Genomic DNA, 18,632 nt, shown 5'->3' with positions numbered 1-18,632 from the left:
CAAGACATCATCCAGGAAGTTAAAGCTTGGGCGCAAATAGGTGTTCCAGATGGACAATGACCCTAAGCATACCACCAAATTAGTGATAAAGTAGCTTAAGGACAACAAAGTTGATGTTTTAGAGTGGCCATCACAAAACCCTAATCTCAGTTCTACAGCAAATTTGTGGGTTGAACTGAAGAGGAGTATGTGAGCATGGCGGCCTACAAACCTGCCTCAGTTACACCCATTCTGTCAGGAGAAATCTTGATCTGAATATATCATATGAATAAAAACTGAACTTTCACATAGGACCAGGTAGGTTTGGATGGTCTTTTCCCTTACTAAATGAAATCATCATTTAAAAAGAGCATTTGTATTTACACAGGTTATCTTTGTCTAAAAATCTGAAAAATATAGGTGTGACATATGAAAGAAAAAAGAGAGGATGAAATCAGGAAGTGGGCAAATAGTTTTTCAGAGCCCTGTGTTTGTCTCGGAGAGCCTGCTGCTATACTTGAGTTTTTCTGTTTGTAACCTCTGTGTGTTTGTGAGAGTGTGTCTGAGTGTTTTTCTGTGTCCCTGAGTGTGTGAAAAGATATTAACAGCCCGTCAAGTTGTTTGCAGGTCTTCATCGGTTTGCTGCTCACTTGTTCCACTTGTTCAAAGTTTGCCCTGGTGTTTTTGAGCAAGCAGGTTTTCCTGAGTCACTGCCTTTTGACTCCTCTGTGGTTATGCCTTAATAGAAAAAGCTTGAAATCAAGCAAAGGGTCAACAGAACATACACTGTCAATTCAGTCTACATTCAAGGGCAACAAAAAACAGCAGGAGACATTCATACCTCACTCAGCCTCCTTTATTGTATTTCAAGTCAACTGATGCTATTCAGTGGCAATCATAAAGGGGCATCAGGGTCACTCTGCTTTTTCTTCTGACATTGCACAAGCTGTGAATTCTCCAGAAATGAGTGAGGGATTAAATGAATGGCTGTCTGACAGGATGGACGGATGTTCACCAGTATGTTCTCTGCTCTCTTGGTGGTACTGTGAAAATGTCACACTACATGTGGCAATGATAAAAATGTAATAATCTGTGTTAGTAGCTTCTCTACTTTTTCTTTCTATGCCTCCATGTCAGCAGCAGCCAGGGCCGAAGCCTGTGCTGTTCATCTGTTTAACAGCCCATCTGGACCAATTGGCTCAAAAATGTTTGAATTTTTTTTTTCATATTTTGCTTACATGTTCACTCTGACTCAAGGATAAATAGATCTTAATTTGAATGTCATAGGTCAAAGCTCAAGGTCAGTGAGCCTCATGTTCATCCATTGTCTGTGAACACTATAGCAAGATTTTGGAGGTCAAAGGCCAAATCACAAATCTCAAATTGTGCAAACACAATTTTTTTAGTTATTTTTTCAAATTAGGCACAAATCTATACTTGTGCTTGTGGATGATCAGATTGCATTTTTGAGGTCATAGGTCACTGTAAATCCCAAAGTTTAAATTCAACAGTATTCTGAGTGAAACTGTCTACAGTGTTGGAGTTATTTGACCACTGTAATCTCAAACCTTGGGTCATATCTTGAGAAAACAGAAAAAATGGTGGGAAAAAAAGAGTGAACCAGATTCCATTAAAAAGGCATTTGACTATAATTCATTCATTAAAGTGTAAAATGAACAAAACAAATGTGTATTGAATCAAGGCTGATTCACTAAGCTTTCTCTCATGGGGGGAATGAGAAGGCTGGTTTTTAGTCCACACCTTCTGCAGATAACAGGTCAACATCTCCATCAGCAAGATACTGAACACAACACGTACTGATGGTAAAGGCTTCTGTGCATGAATGAGCTTGATAGATCCCTGCAGGAAAATTGGCCCCTTTGAACGGTGCTATATTCAGCATTGAATGTAGGTGAAATGTGGTGTAAAGTTGAGTGCTCCTCAGTATAGACAGGCTCGATGTAAGTGCAGTTAATTTAGCTTTCACACTTCATCTTTGACATGTTATACAGCAGACATCCAGAGCAGAAAAAGAGCAAACAATTCAAAACCTGTCTTCCACACTGATCATGGGAGGCAACACCTTCTACAGAAATTACATGCATCAACTTGGAGAGGTGGGGAAATTGTGGGGTCTTATGCAGGCTGTTTGCAATGTCATATCCATCAACAGGTTTTCTCATAGCAGAGACTTTGATTTCTTATCTTGTGTTTTGGAAGTGTTGTTTCAGAGTGTAGCCTCACAAGGTCAAGATTATGAAAGAATCAAACCAGTTAAATAAGGGTCCTCTATTGGTTCAACTTTACAATCTGCTCTGGACCTGCTACAGTCCTGCAGTGGGTCGGGTAGGCAATGTGATCTGGGGTCATGTGTCTGAAATGAATGCCAGTTGTGAGAACAGACTGGACCAAATAATGTTATTTGCGGTCATATGAGGCGGTAACTAGAGGTGGGATTTGGTTGAATTAAAGCCAATAGCAATGCCTGCCACCTGTGTAGCTTTTCGCTCGGATGCAGCCATAGCAGAGCGACATTTTAATCAGAACTTGACCACATTTCCTTATGAAAACAAGAGAAAAGATCAGCATTGAATTTTTTTCATGGCAGAAAAGATGTTGCAGCTCTTCTCCTTAATTTTGATATAGTTACAGGCAGGGTTTAGTTGTACAAGAAGCCGATATATACAATGGCTGCCACCAGTGTAGTGATTAGCTCAGATATAGCTACAGAGGCAATATTTACGAGGTCTGGACAGCATTTCTTTATTGAAGGATTAGTAAAAAAACAAACTGAAAGCCTTTCCTGGTTTTCCTCCTCTCCCGAGTCTCAACTAGCCCTGGCATGAGTTTTATCCACCTACTAGCTCGACTATTCAAGAAGCCTGCCTGCTGTACTCGTACAACTCATTCGAAGAACACATGCCTACTTTCTCATTTTGTCTTGTCAGTCAGAACAATCTCCAATCTCCTTCTGAGTTTTTTTTTTTTAAAGTTCTGCCCTTCCTTAACACATTGAATGGGAAGTTTCCCTGGCAAATGTGAAATGTTTCCCATATAATGGATATATCAACAGTCATCTGGTGTGCCAGGTTAGATAATTGCATGAGGACCTGGCTACAGTCCTACACATTTGGGTGTTTTGGGCTCATCTGCTTCACACCTGTACAATAGGGCGACCGTAGCTGTGGGGTGGGGAGTGATAGACATTACCCAAGCTGGAAACAGAATGATGTACTGAATGACGTGTATTTTCTGCTTACTGTGAGAGGTTACGGTAAGCAGCTATTTTCCACAAGAGCAGATTTTATGATTAAAAATTGAAAATTTATTGAGGACGACAAATTTGGATTTAACACACCATAACTTAAGGAAAACCCAAAGACAGTTAGAGTTAAGCACCCGAACCCTAAGATTAGGGTTAGGCACCTGAACCCTAGGGTTAGGGTTTAGGGGGATAAAATTTAAGACAACACCACAAACTAAGGAAAAAAAACAACAACAGTACAGCACTTCCTGCCACAGGGTCGAGGTCACCCCATTGTAGAAGTGTGCAACAGATGCCTCTTGATAATTGCGGGCAAGGTTTAGGTGCTGATCTCTATGGCTGTGGCCTGATGTGGGTTTTCAACACTGGACCCATGCAGAACTCTTCTCAACAGTCCTTGGGCCCCTGTGCAGTTGTCCAGCTGCCTTAATGGTGAAGCCCAGTACAGCTGCAGTCAGTCAATATGACACTCAATGAACTTTGTCTTACATAACAAAAACTCATTCTTTTGTGTATTCTACCTACTTAAAACTCCTTCTCCTTTGCTGATAACTAAGCACAGACACAATGGTGTGTTTGTTTCCTTACAAGTACCCGCTTTCATTGGTACAGCTTGTAAAACAGACTTCAAGGAAGTCCTGAACCCTGTAAGAACAGCTGAGCAGATCCAGGTTGTGTTTTGGTTCTTCATTAGACAAGAATTCACTCAAAGGAACTGACCTTCACTGATTGTAGTGTAAGTGTTGAAAGGTGGTGTTTAAAGTGATCTGAGACAGATGGTTGTTAGACTTAATTGACCCGGACTGAGAAAAATGCAGGATCACCGCCTGAAGGAATGGCTCAAATATGAAACCAACCCTCTTTTCCCCCGTCTAGCTTAAAATTGATTCAGTCTGGATGGAGAACAAAAAGGAGACATAATAGCCAAGCTCCTCATTTGGCAAATTGAAGAGCATTTTCTCTGCTGCCAGCTAACTGTCTCTATAAATTCAACATGTGAATAAGAGAGCTTCTGTTCAAAGCACCTTCCTGACACTGTGGAAAATGTCAAACATCAAACGGACGGAGATGAGTCAGAAAGCAATACACTGACCTATTTGATTTTGCATACTGTGTATCAGACCATTGGTGAGCGGGCAACAAAAATAGCTCAAATGATCAATGCAAAGAGCAAATGAGCTTTACCTTTCTCTTGTTGTTGGGGCTCACGTACAGGTAGCTGAGTATTGTCTTCAATCCCACTTTGTCGTTCAACTTCTGGTACGTTGCTCCGTAGTCAGTTGACCTGAAATTTAATCAGAAAGGTCCAATGAGCACTTGATGAATTATTACTTGTTGCAATTAAAACCCCCCTCCAGAGAATTTGGAGTGAGGGGGGAGAGAACACTGATGTTATTAAGGCTCTTTTGTTCTCAGTATGGAGAGACGCACGCCAAGGGGGGAGCGGGGCAACTCTCTGCTGTCACTGTGGCAAGTACCGTCACTAGTGCACACAAAAAATACAGCATGGAGCTATCAATGAATGTTAGTGGGTACTCTGGATCACAGCACTGGTGCATATTTAGCAGAAAGTACCTCTTTGTTAAATTTTTATTCCATTTAAACAGTATTAACAGAGACACTGATGAGGGATTATTAGACAGAAGTGTAGAACAAACATACAGACATAATTAAGAAACATTTCATATGATTTTAAATGTGTTGCTGAAGCTGTTTCAACCGACCTCCAGATAGTTGGTCTCCATGTCTGCAATGGTACTTTTCTTCTCATAAAGCAGGGGTGTCCAAACTATGGCCCGGTTGCCAGATGTGGCCCGCGGTCCATTTTTGATTGGCCCTCAGCAAATTCTCTAGATTAAATGAAATATAGCCCATATCACAGCATAAAGCTTGTGCTTAACTACTGCTTAGATTCAGCACATGCTAATTCTGTAGACAAACATTTTGACAAGTCAGATTTAATGGTGTTTTCTGGGACTAAATTAGGACAACACTGTGAATAGTAAACGTATTGCCAACCAAAATGATAATATCTTGATTTATGAAGCCATGATGAATTATGGTAGCAAATAGCAACACCAATGACATTCCAGGGGTAGAGCCAGTGATGGATGGGGCCAACCAGGGCCCCCTGAAATCTGGCTGGCCCTCTCAAAATCCTTAAAACTATGGTCTATGTGAATTTTCAGCCATTACCTAGCCCTTTAAGCATATCCAAGATATACAGTGCTTAACAAATTTATTAGACCACCTGTCATAAAAATGAGAAAACAAAAATATTTTAGAAATCTTTCAAAAACTTGTTTAAAACTAAAAATGTTATTGTTATTTATTTGGCAAATAACAAAATTAAACAACTAAATAGTCCTTTTTCACACATAATAACCAAAAAGCTTCATATTTTGTATGGCCTCCTTTGGCCTTGATAATAGCCTGCATTCTTGCTGCCATTGTTTTTATGTACTTTTCCACAGTCTCTTTTGTTATTGAGTTCCAAATAGTTTCTAGCTGTTCCCACAGACTTGCTACAGATGAAACTTTTATGCAATCAATCTTTGAATCTAGTAAATCCCAAATTTGTTCAATAGGATTCAAATCTGGACTTTGACTTGGCCAGTCCATCAGTTCCAGTACTCCAAATTCCTTTTTTTGGTCAAATAGTCTCTGCACAGCTTTGAAGTATGCTTGGGGTCATTGTCTTGTTGGTATATGAACCCACAACCAATCAGATTCAGTCCAGAAGGGATTCTGTGATGCACTAAGATGTTGTGGTTAGACGTTCTTGTTCATGATACCTTCCATTTTCACTCATTTGCCCACGCCATATCCACAAATGGAACCCCATACCATAATAGAATCTCCACCGTGTTTCACTGTGGGTGCAGTGCATCCGGCATCAAAACCTTCTCTAGCTTTTCTGCGGACATAAACACCACGATGCTGTTCGAAGAGTTTAAACTTGGACTCATCCGTCCAGAGTACCTTCTTCCAGTCATCAACTGTCCAGTGTTTGTGCTCCCTGGCAAATCGGAGGCATTTCTGGATGTTTGCAGGCCTCAATAATGGCTTCTTAGTAGCTATTCTTCCCTTTAAGCCTTGTTCCGTCAGTCGTCTGCTTATGGTCATTCTGGAGACTTTCTCAGACTCTGATCTAGAAGCATTCATCTCTGCCTGAGGATCAGGAGTGGTCTTCCTTCTGTCTCTAGTACTTCAAATCTTGAGGTGTCTGACATCTGCTTCAGTTAACTTTGGTTTCCTGCCTCTTCCTTGGCACATTTTGTAAGTACCAGTCTCGGCAATTGACTCCAAAGCATACTTGACCACACTGTCTTTCCCTATTTGTCTCAGAGACCATCCAGCATCATGAGGTGCTTTAATGCGGACTCTTTCATTTTCAGTTGGCTCTCCACGTTTTACCATTTTGAACAGGAATGAGGAATTTCAAACTCTTTTTATACCCAAATTTGAGCCGGCTCACTGGGCTTCTCTGAGAAGTCAGAAATGAATCAAGCATAACATTCAACCACTAAAACTCACTTTTCTCTTCAGGAATGCAAGTAAATAACTATAATTTGACATATTAATCAGGAAATAATAATGTGCTTTACTATTTTTTCAGGGTTTTTTTTTTTTTTTTGGTAAAATTATCACTTGGGTTAAAGAACTTCTACATATTGGTGTATTAACCATTGCAGAAACATAAAAAATGATTTTGGCAATTACCAATGCTGTTAATTTAGGGCAGCTGTGGCATAAACCTTACTTTGGGTGGTGGTCTAATAAATTTGTCAAGCACTGTATTTTGGGGGGTTTTATGACTTTATTTTATAGAAGACAACAATTAATAAAGGCACAAACAGGAATGAGAGATTCGGGAAAAGAGGCCACATGCCAGACTTGAACCAGGGCCGCCCACATGCATGGGGGCACGACCTAATAGCTAGGCTATCTGTGCCAAACTGAGCATGTCTTACTTAGATTTACTCTAATACTTTAAGGCGTTTTTATTGGAAAACGGCCCCACGATCCGCATATCTGCATTTGGCCCTCAGTGGCAAAAGTTTGGATGCCCCTGTCTTATAGACATAAAAAGACAAAATAGTAATGAATAGTCATTTGGGAGCTGAAAGACAAATGAGCTGAGACAAATCATCCAGAGCTCTAAGAAGAGTTAGGGTTCTGTTTACTCTGAGTGAGGCTGGATAGATATAAGCACAGGCATACTTTTGTTTACTAGCAGACAACAATGCTGAATCAGCAGCTCTTCTCCCTCATTATGAGAAATGAAATGTATAAACTGCATCAAGTTTTTGGGGCATCCATGAGAAAATGTAAAAGACTGACAGGCAACATTTTATACTAAAGGGAATGAAAGTCCAGTATTGATCAGGACATCTTTAAGGATTGATAACAAGAGAAAAGGAAGTTTGATATGGGCAGGAAAAAGGAGATATGTCTGGAGGTGAAGAAAAGATAGACTCAATAATCGAGTTGACTGTTTATCAGTGAACAGATTTTTTTCCGTAAGATAGCACAGAACACATATAGTATATCCGCTCTTTTCCTTCCACTCAAAGAAGAAAAACCACTAACCTGACAGTAGTTTCTGCAAGTGAATGACATCTCATATGGTGGCATATCCAGTATGGATATCATCATTTTTCAGTATCTAGTAGTTTGCATCCAACTCAAAATGACCTTTCTGATGCTTTCATAGAGGTGTCTGTGCTTATTTTGTTGCTCCTTTTTTTTGCAGATGGTCCAGTGATAAAATGATGAATTGTTTTATGCAAACCTGTGTTTCTAAATTAGAGAAACAGAACACATAAGTGTTGTTGTTCTGCTTACAGATTAATGATCGGAAGGACAATCTTTCATAAAGATTAATAGCAGCGGTGGATGACAGATAACAACTACTCATGAAGCTGCATACAATATTAGAGGCTATGATATCTGAAAGCAGTTTTATGTGGGAGTAGTATCAGCATTTTTTAAATTTCTTCTAGGAGATCACCTTTTTCCAAGTAAACTCTGTCTTTTTGCTCTATGGCAGATAAAAATGTCAGCTTTAACTTTAAATAATAATTCTCCAGTTGCCAACCTTTGGGATATAAAAAGGGATTGTTCTGAAGAGCTCAGTGACTTCAAGCTGTGATGGATGCCACCTTTGTAATAATTTCTTCCCTGAGAGATATTTCATAGTCCACTTTAAGTGATTTTATTAGCAAGTGGATGTGTTTAGGAACAACAGCTACGAAGCAGAACACCACCTAAAATCACAGAGTGGAGCCGATGACTGCTGAGGTACATGGTGTGTGAAAGTCACCAACACTCTTCTGACTCCATAGCTGAAGAGTTCTGAACTTCCACTGGCATTAATGGAAGCACAAAAATGGTAAAAACTGGAGCTTCATTGGATGGGCTTCCATGGCTGCATGCAAGCCTAACATCACCACATCTGATGTCAAGTGTCGGATGGAGTGGTGCAAAGACTACCAACACTGGAGTGTTAAATCACACTTCTCTAGAAATGCTAGAGTATCGTTAGACTGAAGAGAACAGAGGAACCTAGGTGTGGTCCCAGACATGTGACAGTTTCAAATGGTAGGTCTTCAGGGCAAAAGGTGTAGTTTTTTGTTGAAGCAGAGCAAGACAAAGGGAAGTGGGAACTACTTCCCATCACCCCTTGTGCAACCATCATTGAATTTCCCTTCGGGGATGAATAAAGTTCTTGTATTGTATTGTGCTCCACATGGCTTGATAGCACGAAAATGGTGGATACAAGTGGCAAGAGAGGGTGAGTCTATGGGGGCACCTACGTGATTGAAGTTTTTGAGATTGTAATATTGTAATATTTAATGTGCAACTGTTGATTAATGAAAGCTGACATCCAGATGACTTGTTACCAAGGTACTGCTTTACCATGAGATCTTGATACCATGACTTCTGCTGCCTCTCTGTTTGGCAGTCAGATGAGTCTGGGTTTGGCAGAAGCAGGGAGATTGTTACCTGCCTAACTACTTTTTAATGCATTTCCTTGGCAGCATTACAGCCATTTACAGGCTTGGCTTCTACGTATAAGACAGTGTTTTCAGTGGTTCCATGCTTACGCAGACATTTCCTAAAACTATCCCGTGTTTACAGAAAATGTTTTCAAAACAAAACAGAAATATACATCGTTTTAGTTGCTGTGTGAACAAGGCCCAAGACATTTTGAACAATTCTATGCTTCCAACTTTGTGGCAACAGCTTGTTTAAGTCCCTGTGCCCCAGTGCACAAAGTGAGACCATAAAGACATGCTTTGAAGAGTTCAGTGTGGAAGAACTTGTCTGACCCATACAAAAACCTGACCTCAACCCCATCAAGTACCATTGGGATAAACTGGGACAGAGACTGTAGGCCAGGCCTTCTAGTCCTACATCAGTGGTGGACCTCATAAACGCCTCAAGTTTTTTTTTACAAAAGTGTGGCAAGTTTAATCATATAATTAAAAAAATGAGTCTTGACCAGGGCTTCCAACTATTTCACTATAAAAGTTTGACAGCTTCTGTCCACTGTTGACCTACGTTTAATGAGAAAAAAGAGCTTTAAAGCTGTATTCTGCAGGTACTTTGAGTGCCTCCTCCTCCTCCTCCTCCTCCCTTTGTGTTAAATCTTTGTGAGTTCTGTCGAATACTACCTAGCTAGCCTTGGAAAGCAGCATTGAATGTGGGCTGAATTATTAAGTTACTCACTGCTATAATGCAAAGTTAAAATTTAGCATTTGGGACTGTCTCTGAGAGTTTGAATGGATTATTTGAGCTTTCTGGTCTAATTCATTTTGAGTGTGCTGAGCTTCAGTGAAGGAGCTTTTCTTATTTAACATGAAGATAGAGATGAAGCCTGAAACATACAAAAGTTTAAAGATGCAGCGAAGACGCTGAAGTACAGTTTGTGCGACTTCAAATGAAGCAATCAGTCACATCGACTTAACTGCTTCTTTTCTTATCTCCACCTCCTTTCAATAGCTGTTAAATCCAGAGCGAGGTCCTTGTTTGAAGTGCTCTGAGTTTACTTGGAGATTCACACTTTAATCTTCAAACAGCCATAAAAATTCAGAAATATTCATTTCACTCAAGCAATTTTCTCAAATTTACCAGCTTCTTTAGATGTGTTATTGGCTCATTCAGTCGCGAGCAGATACACCACGACCAGACAAACCCTCTTGGATGAGTCCAGTCCAGCACCATGGGGCGATGACATCATCGGGCTATCGATTGACTCCTCTAAGGCCTAGCTGTCAAAAAATCATTTGATTTAGGAGCCAATGACTTACTTTTAGTGTCACGCCAACTCTCAACACGGACCAATAAAAAACGGGCCGACCCTGGCCGATCCTGGGAAGATAAAAAGTTACAGTAAATGGAGAATGATAGTTTCTCAAGGACAGTGAAACTTGCAAGTGGCTTTTGAAAAGGCCATTCAGTGGTTATGTGTGGGTGTAAAATGCAGCTCTGACCATGCCGCTGTGATTTCATCCATTGTGAGGTTGTTGGCTCCACAGGGGCTGTAGGTGAGCCAACGATCCAGACTGTCCACTAGTTGGATCTAACAAGAGGGGGGATAAGGTCATGTTTTTTAGCACACAGGATGACACATCCTTTGGCAGGGATGTGGCTCACTGGATTCTGATTATGTTCAAAGCTTTATCAAGCTTTTATTCACCCTATTCAGACATTTCCTCTGAAGTCTGACTTAAAATGTAATAATATTCACATGCTTAGTAAACTGTAATGGGAGTGAAAAAATCATTTCTTTTTATCAATAAAATAATGTTTAAAAAAAAAAATTCAATTTATTGTGTTCGGCCAAACAAACTTTTAAAATACATATGGGCATCTTAGGCGGGCTAAAGCAGGGGTGTCAAACTCAAGGCCCGGGGGCCAAATCCGGCCTGAGGTTTTTGTTTTTACCCCTGGCCCGCAAGATCATATCAGATTTTTATTATAACCAGCCCACCAGTATGAGGTCTGCAGACTCCCTCCAGTACAAAAATATAAACTTAATGTTGATGATTTAAAACATCATCATGAAGTCATAAAAATTTGAAAAATAAAGAATAAAAATAATTAGATAAAAAGTCAGGAATGTGGGAAAAAGAAATTTGGTGTTTTCATGTCATATTTTCAAGTCTGCATCTCATAATCAAACTTATGAGTTTGACTTTTTATTTCATTTTGGACCTTTTCAGTTCATAATTTTGAATTTTTATTACCTCCACTAAGGAGGTTATGTGATTGGGTGGGTTTGTTTGTTTGTGTCTTCGTTTGTTTCTTTGTCTGTTTGTTCATTTGTTAGCAACATAACTCAAAAAGTTATGGACGGATTTTGTTGACATTTTCAGGAAATGTCAGAAATGGCATAAGGAAGAACAGATTAAATTTTGGGACTGATCCGGATCACCATCTGGATCCAGGAATTCTTTAAAGGATTCTTTACTATTGAGCGATAGGGCTAATGGCGGAGGGCTGCACTGTTACCACTTTACACCAGGAGATGGCAGACATCAGTAACTTCAATCTCAGCAGCATTTTTGGGTGTGTTTCTATTGGAAGTTTTGGAGTTTATAGAGTTTGAAAGACGCACACCCGGTCAAGGAAACGAGTCGGAGCGTAACAGAGAGAAAGACAGCGAAGTGTTGCGAGAATACTCACAATGCTGGGAGGAATAGAGGAATATTCACCCTCTGCCATGACGTCGTCTGGTGAGACCATGGGTGAGGCTGTCAGTGCATCTGTTGGCACCAGCAGGCAATGCTTCTCCCATGACAGTCCACACATAGTGACACCAATGCTTAGCCTCACCATGTTTCCACCCCGCTGGGGAGGGAGTAATCGGTGAATGCTGTGATGAGGGGCACATGGGGACGTATCCAGGATTTTTTTTTTAAAGGATGCTTCACTATTGGGAGATAGGGCTGAAGGCAGAGGTCTGCGCTCTCTGAGTGCTTTTCTAGTTACATATTTGAAGATTTAGATTAAAATTTTTAAATTTGAAGTCATATTTTGATATTCTAAACTCATTGAATTTTATCTCAAATTTGACACCTTTGATTTTTAATCCTATATTTTGACCTTTTAAACTCACAATTTAAAAATTTAACTCATATTTTGACCCTTGTAACTCCTGATGTCAACTTTCTCTCATATACCCTTTAAAAACATTCAGACTTTTTATTTCATATTTCAACTTTTAGATTAAAATGTTTACCTTCCACAGTCAACTGTAATATGTTTCAGAAGGTGGAAGTCTTTATGAACAACAGCAACTCAATGACTGCTTGGGCTTATGGTGCATAAAAGTCGCCATCATCTGCTGATTCCATAGCTGAAGAGTTCTGAAGAGTCCACTGGCAATGATGTAAGCACAAAAACTATGCAACAGGAACTTCATGGAAAGGGTTTCCATGGCCAAGCAGCTGTGTGCAAGCCTCAGATCACCAAGTCCAATGCCAAGCATGGGATAGAGTGGTGTAAAACATGCTGACACTGGACTGCGGAGCAGTTCTGTGGAGTAAAGAATCTTGCTTCTCTGACAGTCAGATGGGCGAGTCTTGATTAGGCGGATGCCAGGAGAACATTACCTGCCTGTATTTTACAACTATAAAGTTTTGTGGGGGAGGGATAGTTATATGGAGCTTTTGGGCAATGCTATGCTTCCATCTGTGTGGCAACATTTTTGGGGAAGGCTCTTTTATATTCCAACATGACTGGGACCCAGTGCACAAAGTGAGGACTATAAAGACATGGTTTGATGAGTTTTGATTAGAACTTGACTGGCCCACACAGAACCCTGACCTAAACCCCATCAGACACCTTTGGGATCAATGGAATGGAGATTGGGAGCCAGGCTTCCTCATCCAGCATCAGTGCCTAACCTCATTAATGCTCTATAATAAGGACAAATTCCAACAGAAACACTCCAAAGTCTTGTGGAAAGCCTTCAAAGAAGAGTGGAGGCTGTTACAGTTGCAAACAAGGGCCAACTTCATATTTAAGTTCATGTATTTGAATACAATGCTATTACAGTCCTTGTTGCTGTAATGTATTGAGGGTGAACCAGTATTTCTTTGATGTTTGGACGTTCTGTGTTATCTGCACAATCTGCTGTTTAGTGCTCTTTCATCTGTTGTTTCAAGGGTCCTTTTTTGTCTATGTCCATGTTTCATACATTTCATGATGTCTTCTAACAGAAAAAATTATCTAAGCTGCTAAAAAACATTCAAGCTTTATACTCTGAGTGTGGAAAATGGCCACTACATGCACGGTGAATTACATCCTGAAAGACACATCTTACGCACAAAATGGCAATCATAAGAATTAACCCTCCTTCGTTCAACCTAACCTAACTCTAAAATAAATTAGGAGTGAGTCTAAGGACATTTTAAGGCTTTTTAGAAAGACTTTGAATCATAATTCCCAGATCCTACGATACATTGATATCCTGCAGCAGAAAGGCTTTTACATTCTCTGCAGGGAATTTGATTAATCTTGGTTTGAAGTTTGAGAGCAGCATGCATCTCAGAGTAGTTAAAATAAGGTCAGTCCTTGCATTAGTGAGCTGAGAACACCAACAGCTCTGTTTGAGACATCGGGCAAATGGCAGCGGAGCTGAGTGTTCCAGGATGAATTTATGAAACCCTTAGTGCTCCTTGACAGTATATCTGCTGAGTAGCAAGCTAAATCATACCCTTCACTCCCTCCCACTATAGCTGCAATTCTTTTCCATCGTATTTCTGCCCTTCAGGTTTGGTGGGACACTTCCACTCTTCAAGCCACACTGGACAAGAAAAATAAGCTTAAAGATGTTAACTACAGAATCTACTACTTCTCATAGCTCATGTGTTCTTTTGTTATTTTTTTATTTTTTGAAAGCATTCACCCCTTTGGATGCTTGACCCTTCAATTATTTTATAAAGCAATCACAGTCAATATAATTTGGCATTTTGACCACCCCGAAAAATGAAGATTTTTTCAGATTGCATCTTCGGCTTCTATCACAGCACTGAGTCTGTGTGGATGGGTCTCAATCAGGCTTGCACAGTTGGACGCAGCAGTTTAACTCCATTCTTCTTTGCAAAACAGTTTCATCTGTGTCAGGTTGCATGTGGCTTGAACAGTCCTTTTCAGGTCCAGCCACAAATTCTGTGGATTGAGGTCTGAGCTTTGACTCAGCCACTCAAAGTTTTCAAGCCATAGTTTTCTTGCAGACTGAATGAGATTGTCCTCCAGGATTTTGCTGCATGTTTACCCTCAAGCCTTCCAGGGCCGGGTGCAGAGAAGCATCCCCACAGCATGATGCTGCCACCACCGTGCCTCACAGTGGAGGTGGTGTGTTTGTGGTGATCTGCAGTGCTCCCAAACATAGCATCTTGTCTGATGGCAAAAAAAGGCTCTATTTTGGTCTCATCAGACCAAAGAACTTTCCTCCACTTGATATTGGAGTCTCCCATGCCTTTAGGTGAACTCCAGTCCAGATTTAATCTGAGTTTACCCTGACAGTGGCTTTCTCTTTTCCACTTTCCTATAAAGCTTTGACCAGTGAAGAAGTCACTAATCTCACAAGTCTTTCTTTCAAGGTTGCTCAGAAATTTACAAATAACAAAAGGTGAATTTTCTGTTCAGTAAATTTGACTTATGATGTGCTGGGATGGTGATGCTGAACAGTGCTGTTCTTAAATCACTGGAGATGCAGAGTGTGGGGGGCTTCCAGGTCACAGAGGTGAGTTTGGGCGGTTGGACTCTCGACCTATGACAGCGACCCTGACATGACTTGTCCCAGTACAATTGTAGAAATTAAGGATTTCTGTCCGACAGCTATAGGGAATATTTGAGATTCTGCAGGACATCAATGAAATACACAGGTGCATCTAAAAAAATTAGAACATCTTATTTACTTTTTCCAGGGGGTTTTGCATAGACATGAATCTGGTGTGCCTTGAGATTTTGGCTAAATCTTAGATGTGCCTTTGGCATATAAAGTATGAAAACCCATCCATTCATTTTCTATACCGCTTATCCCATTTGGGGTCGCAGGGGGGCTGGAGCCTATCTCAGCTGTCATTGGGCGAGAGGCGGGGTACACCCCGGACTGATGGCAGACAACCAGGCACGCTCACACTCACACCTACAACCAATTTAGAGTCACCAATTAACCTAATGAGCATGATTTTGGTGGTGGGAGGAAGCCGGAGTACCTGGAGAGAACCCACACATGCATGGGGAGAAGATGCAAACTCCGCACAGAAAGACCCTGACCGGGAAGCGAACCAGGAACCTTCTTGCTGTTGGGCAACAGCACTCCCCTGCACCACCGTGCAGCCCAGTATAAAAACCACAGTTTTAAATACTTCTAATACAGAGTGAAACATTTTAAGACTTTTTTGTTCTAGTTTTGTGATTAAGGCCTACAGCTCACGAAAATCAAATATCCACCATCTTAAAATATTAGAATATTGTGGAAAAGTCCACTTTGCCTTAATTTTATCACCCTGGTTCACTTCACACAGCTGCAATCATGAGGAAGACTGCTGACTTGACTAATGTCCAGAAGACAATAATTGACACCCACTACAAGGAGGGTAAGCCAGAGGGTCAGGCTGTACTCAGAGGCATATTCATAGAAAGTTGACTGGGAGGGTGTGGTAAAAACAGATGTTACATGTTCTACATCTTTACCATGTTTACATGTATATGAAAATCCCAGTTTTAACCAGAGTGAACAATAATTCCCCTCGATAATTCGAACTGCATACATGTGAGGGTCACCTCTCTTCCTGCTAGGTTTCTGCAGAATCTTTTCACATTATGGCTCGGCAATGAGAAAATATCCCGCTGTGAGGCACATGTGTGAAAAAGTACTTTGATGTTTTCAGGGGCAGGCTAAAATGTCCTAGAACTCTTCAGTAGTACTACATGTGTTAAAAACTCCAAATAAAGGGAGTGAAAACTGGGAGGAAAAAAAGATTTTTCCCTATCAAAGCCTTTGGATGTCAGGACTGTTGCTTTAAATATCCTTTGGCATAAAGCAATGATAGACAGATTGACAGAGCTGTACATGCTCACATCATACCACATGATTTCTAGAAATAAAAGTTTCAAGCTGTTACCTCATGCTGCTATTTGGGGCCACAACACGCACAGACGCCTAGTTTAGCTTAAACACTCCCGGAGGAGTGCTTGATTTCTGCCAGACCAGTTGGCTTCCTTAAACACAGTTATCTGTTGCTTTGCTCCTCTGTCTTTTTACCTGCCCGTAAATTGCCCATTAACGTCCTGCCCTGTTATTATTCCCTCCCTCCTGTCAAAATGTGTTTGCCTTTTTTCTTTCTGTTTCATCCACACATGCCTTTATTTGTCCAGCCATTAAAAGAGGCTGTTTTCACAGAGCTTCAGATTCATACCAACGTGAGTGAAACATCAGTAACAGATGCACCATTACCTGGGTAATGTTCATTGGAGACACATAGTGATATCCTTCTACGAGCCTCGATGAGGTGAGGGCAGTCATATAATGGTACATTTAGCATAGCTGTGGGTGAGAACTTAAGCCTTTAGGCAGCCTCGGCAGAAAACTGTGCTGTGCTGGTTCTTTGAACTTGATCCTTTTCTTTCTCAAGGAAAGGCAGAGAAGAGAAGAGAATCAAGAAACACTTCTAAAAAGTAAAAGCAGTTCTTCTTTTGTCAATACTCAAGCTGAACGGTTCATATTTTAAAATGTCTTTTGGATTGGTTAGAGATAAATCAACAGAAATGTAATATAAGCGCCACAAAGTCTACGACTGATGGATTATGAATCTTGGCTTAGTCAAAGAATTTAATAATGCATTTAAAGACTAGATCAAAAAAGAGAAAAGACTCCTTAATAAGTGCTTGTACCCCTTCAAAGAATACCTCAAATACGCCTGCAATATCTCAAAAATGCTTCAAGGTATTGTCATTACACTTGGCACAAATGTCCTTTCGAACTCAAGGATAAAGTGAATACAGATCAGTACAAGGTCAAGGTCATGATAGAAAAGTATCAATAGTGATACCACTCAGATTGTTAAAGGGAAATTAAACCCTTATACCACATTTTTTCAGACGAAAACGTCATCAAGGTCATCAAACGTTTGCAGCAACTGGATTTTGGGGGATTTTTTTCTTCTTTGTACTTAATCTGGTGGTGAATGATATTCACCCCCTTTGGATGTTTTACTCTTTTATCAATTTTATGAATCATCATGGTTAATATAATTTGTTTTTTTGAAAAAAAACAAACAAAAAAAAAACTCCCAATGTCAAAGTGAAAACAGATTTCTACAAAGTAATGCCAATTAAATGACTATATGTAAGGTGAAATAAGTGACTGCCTTCAAAGTGACTGACAACGTTCAGACAATTGCTGCTAATATTCCCACAATTAGTCATACAGGGATCACCTGAGTGCACTGAATGTGTCTTAACTGATTGCAGTATAGACACCTGTGTCTGGAAGGTCCATGCACTGTTAGACAAGTTAATCAGTATTCCTGGCTACCATTACACCATGAAGATAAGAGAACACCCAAGCAACTCAGAGACAAGGTTATTAAAAGTACAAGTCAGGAGATGGATGCAAAAACATTTCCAAGGCACTGAACATCCGCCAGAGTTCAGTTAAATTCATCATAGAAAACAGACAGAATATGGCACATGTAAATCTGCCTAGATCAGGCCGTCCTCACAAACTGAGTGACTGTGCAAGAAGGAGCCTCGTGAGAGAGGTCACCAAGACACCTATGACTACTCTGAGGGAGTTCCAAGCTTCAGCAGCTGAGATGGGAGAGACTCTACATACAAGTCAGGTTCTTTACCAGTCAAAGCTTTATGGGAGAGTGGCAAGAGAAAGCCTCAAATCTCAACAAGAGTTCGCCCAAAAGGCATGTAGTCGAGTTGAAGAAAGGTTTTGGTCTGATGAGACTAAAATGGTGCTTTTTGGCTATCAGACAGCAAAAGCTGCACATCACCACAAGCACACCATCTCCACTGAAGCATGGTGGTGGCAGCATCATGCTGTGGGGATGCTTCTGGCCGCCAGCCCTGGAAGGCTTGTAAAGGTAGATGGTAAAATAGATGAGGCAAAATGTAAAAATACAGCAAGACAATTTTATTCAGTCTGCAAGAGAACTATGACATGTGAGGAGATTTATTTTCCAGCCAAACAATGACCCGAAGCATACAGGGAAAGCCACACAGAAATGGTTTTAAAAATAACAGAAAGAATAGAGAATTTGTGGCTGCCCAATTCTCGTGCAACCTGACAGAGCTGGGGCAGTTTTGCAAAGAAGAATGGAGTAAAATTGCAGTGTTCAGATGTGCAAGCCTG

General features: G+C 40.5%; 1 protein-coding gene across 1 annotated transcript in view; it reads right to left on the bottom strand.

The window, feature by feature from the left end:
* LOC121508774 (VPS10 domain-containing receptor SorCS1) overlaps nt 1–18,632 on the bottom strand; it is a 330,036-nt gene that overhangs the window by 139,627 nt on the left and 171,777 nt on the right. The window contains exon 3 of the mRNA XM_041785854.1: nt 4,430–4,529. Within this exon, the coding sequence (XP_041641788.1) occupies nt 4,430–4,529 (100 nt within the window). The remainder of the gene's footprint in view (nt 1–4,429; nt 4,530–18,632) is intronic.

The sequence above is a fragment of the Cheilinus undulatus genome, linkage group 4 (assembly GCF_018320785.1).
Source record: "Cheilinus undulatus linkage group 4, ASM1832078v1, whole genome shotgun sequence".
Taxonomy (NCBI): Eukaryota; Metazoa; Chordata; class Actinopteri; order Labriformes; family Labridae; genus Cheilinus; species Cheilinus undulatus.
This window is presented reverse-complemented; position numbering and strand designations above follow the sequence as displayed.